Source organism: Phaenicophaeus curvirostris, chromosome 1, assembly GCF_032191515.1.
Source record: "Phaenicophaeus curvirostris isolate KB17595 chromosome 1, BPBGC_Pcur_1.0, whole genome shotgun sequence".
Taxonomy (NCBI): Eukaryota; Metazoa; Chordata; class Aves; order Cuculiformes; family Cuculidae; genus Phaenicophaeus; species Phaenicophaeus curvirostris.
Window position 1 is genome coordinate 47,520,029 of NC_091392.1, and position 9,341 is coordinate 47,529,369.

The 9,341-nt window shown below is 40.0% G+C and overlaps 1 protein-coding gene across 2 annotated transcripts in view; it reads left to right on the top strand.

Moving 5' to 3' along the window:
- Positions 1-2,246, top strand: part of CNOT2 (CCR4-NOT transcription complex subunit 2) — an 85,910-nt gene extending 83,664 nt beyond the window's left edge. For both annotated transcript variants that reach the window (XM_069857362.1, XM_069857355.1), the window contains one exon: positions 1,107-2,246. In XM_069857362.1, coding sequence (XP_069713463.1) covers positions 1,107-1,193 — 87 coding nt within the window. In that variant the 3' untranslated portion in view covers positions 1,194-2,246. The remainder of the gene's footprint in view (positions 1-1,106) is intronic.
- The last annotated feature ends 7,095 nt before the right edge of the window (positions 2,247-9,341 follow it).

The following is a 9,341-nucleotide window of genomic DNA, read 5'->3' on the forward strand; positions in this document are numbered from 1 at the left end:
ATTAAAGAGCAATTCTGAAACTTCTGCTTACTCTGCTTCTTGAATAAAGATAAAATGGGGATGCGAGACAGTTAAACTGCCTAAAGGACCTGAAAAATATAAGTCTTAAGTCCTTGTACATTTTTGCATGAATGAAGTAATAAGCACCAAATGTCAAAGTGCATTAATTAGGATTGTGTGCACAAATTAAGGTCACGGGGAAGGAAACTACATTTTTCACTGGAATAATCGGGATGTATTTAGACATTAGGGTTGGTTACAATCCTGTTGGTAGTAGATGCAATAGTCAGAATTCCTACTGGATCAGTGAGATGTTTTGCAGTTATGCAAACCAGACAAACAAAAGTCAAGTGGTTTTGCCAGTGAGACAGTAAAGCTGCTTATTTATGAACAAGTAGCCTGTGTGGCATCATAGCACATGGTTAAAGATTTTTATTCCTTGTGGTGGTACTGGCAGAATTTCTCCAGAATGTTGTTGGCAAAGCAGGATATCGGAGCAGGGATGCATAGAAGGGCTGGGTGAGTCTGAAGCTTAAATCTGGGTACAAAACGTGATGGAATATTTTGCTAAACTCTGTCTTCAATATGTTTCAGTAGTTTGCTGCTAGCATTCTAGCTAATATTTGCCAATTTTGTGCTAAGAAGGAGAAACTTAACCTATTTAACTTACAATTGGTCTGGTATGGCACAAAATATCCCAGAACTTCAGGCCATCCAAAATAATGCTTTTGTATATCTGAACTGTAGAGAAACAGAAGCCTTTGTTTATAATTCACCTCATGCCGTTATTGTATGTTTGTGGATTTTGTGTGTGTACATAAAGTTGTTCAAGACCGTAATTGGGGTTCTGAGAGCGATGTAACCTCAAAAAGAATAGGAGAGCCTTCATGTTGCAGGTGTTAGTGGCTTAGGACATTGGCTTTTTCCTAATTAAAATATGGAATCCCAGAGAGCAAAATAACGCGTTTCTGCCTCGAGATAACACTTGATCTCTTTCATATCTGTGCTGGTAGAACACAAGTGGCTGGTAGAACAAACAGTTCTCGACAAGTAAATGATATGTTGTTTTATTGGGTTTTGTCTTTTTTTTCTTATTTTAATTGTAGGAGTTCCATCTGGAATATGACAAATTAGAAGAAAGGCCTCATCTGCCATCAACCTTCAACTACAACCCTGCTCAGCAAGCCTTCTAAAGACTTCCCTTTTCTTGGGGTATGGCTGTCTCAGCACAATACTCAACATAACTGCAGAACTGATGTGGCTCAGGCATCCTGGTTTTAATTCCTTGAGGATCTGGCAATTGGCTCATGTGAAGGGTCACCATTTGAGGTCCTGCCTTACTAATTTTGTGCTGCCCAACAACTAAATTTGTAATTGTTTTTCTTTAGTTTGAGCAGGTTCTGAATTTTTGTTTTTGTTTTATTTTTTGCCAGCAGACAAGCTTGGGTCTGTAAAGACAAGCGAGTACGCTGACAAAAGTTTACCACTTAGTTTTCCAAAATGTAAAAACAGAAAAAAGAAAAAGACAAAAAATTAGACAACAAAATTTGCATTGTTCATTGTAGCACTATTGGTAATAAAAAATGTTTGTGCATTTTTATGTGAAGATCCTTCTCGTATTTCATTTGGAAAGATGAGCAAGGTTTGCTTCCTTCATTTTACTTCCCCTTCTGTTTTTGAAAGGCAGTTTTCGCCAAGCTTAATGCAAGAATATGTGACTGTTTAGAAGAAAGATATTGCCACAGTCTCTGGTCAATTTCCAGAGTTGTGTATACTGAGCTTCATCTTTCCAGAATGAGCAAAACACTGTCCAGTCTTTGTTACGATTTTGTAATAAATGTGTACATTTTTTTTAAATTTTTGGACATCACATGAATAAAGGTATGTATGTACGAATGTGTATATATTATATATATGACATCTATTTTGGAAAATGTTTGCCCTGCTGTACCTCATTTTTAGGAGGTGTGCATGGATGCAATATATGAAAACGGGACATTCTGGAACTGCTGGTCAGGGGACTACTTTGTCGCCCTGTGCACTAAAGGGCCAGATTTTCAGCAGCCAAGGACATCCATACCCAAGTGAATGTGATGGGACTTAAAGAAGTGAACTGAGACAATTCACTCTGGCTGTTTGAACAGCAGCGTTTCATAGGAAGAGAAAAAAAAAAAAAGATCAATCTTGTATTTTCTGACCACATAAAGGCTTCTTCTCTTTGTAATAAAGTAGAAAAGCTCTCCTCACTGCAGTGTTGACTTTGATTTGAGATTGTGAAATTATTTCTTCAACAATGAAAAATGGAAAAAAAAAAGTTGAAGTATTAAAACTATCGAGCTGTACAGTGGTTAAGACACTTGAAGAGTCTTTTTGCTGCTGACAAGTAAATTCACGAAAGAGTTTCATATTCTTTTCCACACTATACTTTCCACAGCCAAAAGTTTGGTTAACCTTGGTTTTGGATCCCCTTCCCATAATGGGAAATCCTTTTTAGAAAGGCGGGTGGGTAACATTTCAAATGATAGAAGAATGCTTCAGGAATTCATCACTGAAGGAACACTTGGAAGAGGCTCGCTTTAGAACTAATCATAGCTTAGTTCCAGGTTGGTATTTTCCTAGTTAAAACAGAAGTACATTTCATTTGATGGTCACTACTACTTGAACTTACAGACACAAACAAACGTGAACTTAGTCCGGTTTTGAAAATTATAACTGATCTAGAGTGGAAGAAGAAAAACGTTGAACCATTTGGATAGTTTCTTTTTTCTTGGTGCAACTGCCACTTCTCATTGAGTTGCCTCTGGTGATGCAAACCATTTCAAAATACCTGAAAGTACCAAAGCAAGAAAAGGCAGCAAAACACATGGCAGTGAATCATGGGGGTTTAGTTTCAGGTTCTGACCTGTTTTTCTGTGTCATGCCAAAGCAGCTCATTGGCAGGTATTGAATTAAACTTGGAAGTGGGACCATTAATGGCATTGTGATTCTTTACCAGGAGTATAGCAATTTAAAATTCTATACTTCTTTGTATGTATTTTAAGATGATAGATGTAAAAATATAAGCTTACTCATTATGATTTTTATTGTTAAAGCAAACTGTTTTCTCAGCTTGAAAGAAGAGGATGATTAGCTATCAGCTGGATCATAACACAGCTGACAAAGATGGTGGCTTTTTTTCTCAAATTGGAGCAGATACAAACATATATTTGACTAATCAAACATAAATTTATATATTTTTAAAAGGATCCTTTCCCAAAACCATCTTGCTCACTCCACATTTAACGTCACCTTTTTTTTAAAAAAAAGTCAGAGGTCTGCTGTGATCTTTGAATTTTTTTTAAGGATTCTTGATGTTTACATCTTGAAATCAAATATGATTATTTCTTAATGTATGGGCTTGGGTTCTTTTAATTTCATTTTTCTTCTGCATTGCCAGTCTCAAGGAAATGAACAATAGATATGTTAAAGGGAGCAAGATAAGTTAGTTTAAAAATGGTTATCTTTTACTAATAAATATCTATGGTACTTTAAACACAATTAAGCTGAAATACAGACCTTAGTTCTCCAAAAAGCTGCTTTGATGATGCAGTTGCTTTTGACAGCATGACACTTCAAAATTGTGAGATGCTTGATTTTTAGCAAACTTCTAACCTGTGAGGAAGGAACTGATTGATGCTTTCCTTCTTCCAAGGGGAAGAACAGGCTGGTGCCAGTTTATCAATTAAATAAACTTATATGGAGACTTCAAAATCTGTGATTATTTCATGTTGCACTCTGGGTTGAAGTAAGAGAAACAGATTTAAATGGAAAACAAGATTTAAAATTGAAAACACTTCTGAGCTGATATCCCACTAATGAAAAAAACTAAAAAAAATACTGCCTTTTTTCTGAGAGGAAGAAAATCTCAGCCCTCATTTACATACTTATACATGTGGCAAATGAATTGGTCAAGAGATTTTTAACACTGACAATTAAGGTCTGAAGCTTATTTAATGTTTATACGTTCTACTGACATTATGAATAAAGGGAGAGAACAGAATGCTCCTTTAAAAATACACTTACTTGAGCTGAGTTTTTTTCCCTATAACTACAGGGTCTTACGACAATGTGCAAAGTAAGTTCCGAGCAGTAAACCCACTGTTCTGGGAAAGAAGAAGTATTCCTATGCCTGGCCTTTTTAACACACTGTCATATTAATCCTTCACTGTTGTATATTGTTTGTAAATCAATATTGGATAATTGGCTCCAGTTTCTCTGGAAATCCACTATCCCTGAATTTCTAGGGTTAAAGTATGTTTCATCCATTGATTATCTGTAGAATTGCAGAAAACATTTGCAGTTCTTATTTTAACAGTTATTACCCAAACCACCCTGCTTGTCAAAACCCACAGTAACAGGGAGTTGAGGAGGAAGGAGGTAAGGACACTGCACCTGGGTGTTTGGAAATGAACAAACCAACCCACCACCCAGGACTCGATCTCTTCTGCCTTAGTACCTGGTGCCACCAATACTTAAGCACATGAGAAGCTTCATAGGCTTGATTAATCTAGTTGAAGACCCAAGTAATCCAGGGAAGCCTGCAGAAGCTCACATGGGTAGAACTATTTTACGCATGACTGTGACCTCTGTTAAAGTGTGGGCTGCACATGTGTCAGGATTCGTGACTGTCCACGCTGGTGTTTCACAGATGTAATGTCTGTACAGTACAATGATGTGTAGTCGTACCACTTATACTGCGTTTCATGTCTGGAATCCTCTCTATCCTTAAACCAGTATTTTTTTGTACTTTTCTAATTCCATTTTACAGTTACTGTGATAAAAAAATACTGACAATGTTCCTAAAATAAGAACTTGCTTATTGTAGTCAGATGTGAAGTTGTTTTGGGGGATGCTTGCCATATGCTGAGGGACTCTTTCTCGTGACCATAAAGAGACCATAAACCATCTTTGGAACCACCGATGCAGTGATGGAAGGTGTAGAGGCCTCTGAGGCAGTCAGCTCAATCCCACATGCCTTGTAGGTCGTGATGGCTATTGCAGAAGGGTGTTCATTTTCTAGATAATATTGGTTTAAAGAGATTTCTCACCTAAAAGGAATTACTTTTTTATTATTAATTCTCCATAACTTCTGATTGAAAGCCCTTAGACGGCTGGATATTGACTGGAACAAAAGAAAAGAAAGTTTGGTTGCCAGCTGCCACGCTCAAGAACACCTTCTAAATGCACAGTTGTCATGAGGTAGCTAGGCAGTGCTTTTGATTTAAGATACCAAATATAACAACTGCATCTACTGAAACAGAATTTGAGCGTGTTTAGTTTTCAAGTACCTTACCCTTTTCTTCATGTTCCTCAAAATTCACCGCTGTCTAAAAATGATACTCGTAGAAATGGAATTCTAAGGAATGCAAATGGAGCTAAGCAGTCCCGATTGGTGACTGATGCTTTTATTTTCATGTACAAATTCTCATTAATTAATTAAAAAGAGTAAACATGAGTGAGTAAAGAAGGCCAATGGGATGCTGGAGTGTATCAAGAAGGGCGCCAGTGGAGATGAAGTCATTGTCCCACTGTGCTTGGGGCTTGTCAGGCTGCATGTGGAGTTCTGCATCCAATTTTGGTCCCTGCTATACAAAGGAGATGTGACCAGGCTGGAGAAGGTCCAGAGAAGGGCCACCAAGATGATCATAAGGACTAGGGAACCTTCCATATAAAGTAAGGCTGAGAGAACTCAGGGTTTAGAAGTGGACACATATGGTTGGACTTGTTGATCTCGAAGGTCTTTTCCAGCCAAGTGATTCTATGATTCTGTAAGAATTAAAGTGATGTAGCAGTTTTCTTTTCTGTTCTTTGACAAGCCTGCATGCTCATTTCCACAAACCGGAAAGCTTTTAGTGCATTTTAAAGACCAGAGGTTTACTTATTTTGAAACCGTGGTTTGAATTACTTCGGCAGGTAAAATCTTGACCTCTTAAAACCACTTCGCTATTGGAGTTACTCTTTATGTTTTTGAAAGTAGTGTTAAAGCGTATGAAACAATAGTTTTGAATATTACTGGTTCAGCCCACTTCAGAATTAGCTGTGCTAACTGAGCTTGCCTATTATTTCCCTAGACATAGATTTATCATTTGCATTTCAGAATCCCTTGTTGGCATTACCGTGCCAATGTTGGATATGGGTATGCATCAGAATTTTCCTGCTGAAGCTGCCAAAACAGTTATCTGCTAAATCACTTCTTTGAACGCCCTCTGGTTTAACAAACAATCCAATGAAGTGGCCAATTTTCATATCGTGCCATCCTGCATTGCCTATAAAACAGCCCTGATGAGGAGTGAAGGGGAAGCAGGCATCCTGGAGCTGCTTGCTCTGTTGCAGACACAAGTGAAATTCTGTGGAAACTTCTTTTTCTACAGCTCTTCTTTTGGATAAAAGGGTTGGCTTGGTTGTTTCCCTGCCCCTAGATGTGTTTCTACTAGCTGACTGGGATCTCCTTCCCTATGAAGACCAGTACACTCTCTGGGGGGCATTACAGTTTGGGTTTCAAAAAGACATTTTGTTACTGAGTAGATATACATTTTTTTAATTTGAAAAGGGAGTTCACTATCGATGCTTTAGTGGAAAACAGTGTGATGCAGCTTCACGTTCAACATCACGAGGAATGCTGTTAGACTTCTGCAAGGAAACAGGGACGTGAGTCCATTCCCATCCACCAGCCTCTACCGGGTGCGTGGTGACAGAGACCCGCCGCTGCCTGTCCAACCTCGAGATATGCAGCCAAGGTGGAGGCACATCACAGGCTGTACAAGGGGCTGTCAGGGGGAGGATCAGCGGCTGGCCACAGGTAAGCCTGCCCCTCGGTCATGGGGCAAGGAAGGGCCTGAAAAAGCAACTAGCAACCTGCCACTGGAGTACAGACATTCAGCTTTCTGTGCTGGCTTTCTCAGCCCTGGCCACTCCTGATGCAGTCGGTGGTTGCTGAGCCAGGGAGCAGACTCCTGCCCTCAGCAGGTGACAGCAGCACTAAAATCTTCACAAGAGGCCCCTAGTATCCAGCTTTGCCCTCTTGCAAACCAGGCATTAATGATATTTTTTTCACTTCTGACTGATCCAAATAGATTTGAATTCCAAATTCAGTTATCTGTGCAAAGCTTTGAAACCAATGAGATTGCCCAGTTAAACATTAAATGCCATTCCCAGTTAAAATACAGCCTCAGCATCTCCTGTGGCCATGGAGGATGCAGGGGTTGGGTGCACGCAGGAAGGTTAACTCTCAAGGTTGCTCTGTTGCCCAGTGAGCTGTTGCCTTAATTTTCGGCTGATGGCACTTTATGTACAGGGGACAGCAGTGAATTGAACAGAGTACCAAATGCAGGGAGACTCAATGCCAGCTGTTCTGTAAGAAAGATGAGAAGTCAAAGCCCATCTAAACAGAGAATAGGAATGGAGCTTTCCTGAGGAAGGTGGCAGGCAACAAATCTACTTGATTAAAATCTTATTTTTTATAGTACATAAGCTCTACACATCAAGTCCTGCTATTAGGGACTGCTGCCACCGCAAGCACCAGCAGCAAAGCCTAACTGATGGGAACAGACTAACCAAGATGAGTTCAGTTGCTGGTATAAAGACCTATCGCAGATTTAAGGGGAAAAAAAAATAAAAATAAGAATAAAAATAATAAAAATAATCCCAGGCTTAGAGACAAAGAATGCATTCTGAAACCCTTTGGTATTAGGAAAGGCTATTACAGAGCAGCTGGCCTAGGGGCAGCATGGTAGCGCAGTGGTGCGACTACGGACAGTATTTGCATCCATTTATATTCATGTCACAGCAGCCTTCCTGCCAAACCTTGCTCAACAGTCCATTTGGAGAACCTATGGATCAACTTTATTTTAAAAAGTTTGACATCGTGCACTGCAGTGGGAAAGTGATTGAAAAAGGTGCCCAGAGGAAAACGCTATTTCCCGTATTTATTTTTCTGGTTTTTCTGTACCTTCTCGTCTGCTGTATCATCAGATTCAGCTATTGGCTCCAAAACTGTCACATTTTGTTCTACCTAATTACCTATGATAAAGGCTACAGAATAAAAATATAACTATTGCTCATGGTATTTTGGCACCAAAGAGCTTGTTCTGTTGCATTGCCACAGTGGAAAATGCTGGGTAATAACCAAGCTTTATTTGCAAAATAAGTGGATTTTCTTGGACCAACTGCCTTTCTGCAGACCTGCTTTGAAGAGGGCACTTCTTAGAGTGATGTTTCAAAGGTCAGTACTTTCTACTTAAAAGCAATTCCCGCCTAAAACTTCTTGACAGCTATCATCTTGCTTACTGTTTGTCTTCAAATAATGACAAAGAGCCTGGAGACTGGGACTATCCTTGCTGTGCAAATGTTGTTTTTGGTGTTGTCCAGAGCAGACCACTTGCCCAGCATCCCTGAAAAGTCCTGTTGAGGAAGGATAACATTCGGCCAACTCCCATTATTTCCCTTCTCAGTTAATAAGGTTAAAATAACATCTGCTTCCTCACTTCCAGATATTTAATTCCTTTCATTTCGGGTCTGACTTTCTGGGCGTACACAGATTTTGGTGCCTTGTGGTGCTGTGCATGACTTCACATGAGCTCTTAGAATCATAGAATCATAGAATCATAGAATCATAGAATAACCAGGTTGGAAGAGACCCACCGGATCATCGAGTCCAACCATTCCTATCAAACACTAAACCATGCCTCTTAGCACCTCGTCCACCCGTGCCTTAAACACCTCCAGGGAAGGTGACTCAACCACCTCCCTGGGCAGCCTGTTCCAGTGTCCAATGACCCTTTCTGTGAAGAATTTTTTCCTTATGTCCAGCCTAAACCTCCCCTGGCAGAGCTTGAGGCCAGAGTCTTCTCGTCTCTGGGACTTAACTGAGCTAGAGCTGAGAACTGAGAAACACAAACTATTTTCCCAGCCACAATTTCATTCTTCTGGACTTTCCTGCAGGGCTGCAGGTGGTGTTGGTGGAGGAGGGTGAGAAGGTGAGGAGTCTGCAACGCATCTCAAGGTGTAAATGATAAATGGTGTAAGTAACAGGACCCTTGCCTTGTTTGTGAATCCTGCGGGTCTTTTTCCACCTAGTGATTCTGTGAAAGTTGTCAGCACTGCAACAACCACTACCCAGGTGTCGTGGTTATTTCCTGAGACAGGAATAATGCAAAAGGGTCAATGTAATATATACTACACATAATAACAGAAAAACCTAAGGTTGGAAAGGACCTCTGGAGACATCTCGACCCACCCTCGTGCTCCAAGCAGGCTTGTCTTCAAGGACCCATCATATTGCTGCAGGATTTGCTCAGTCAATC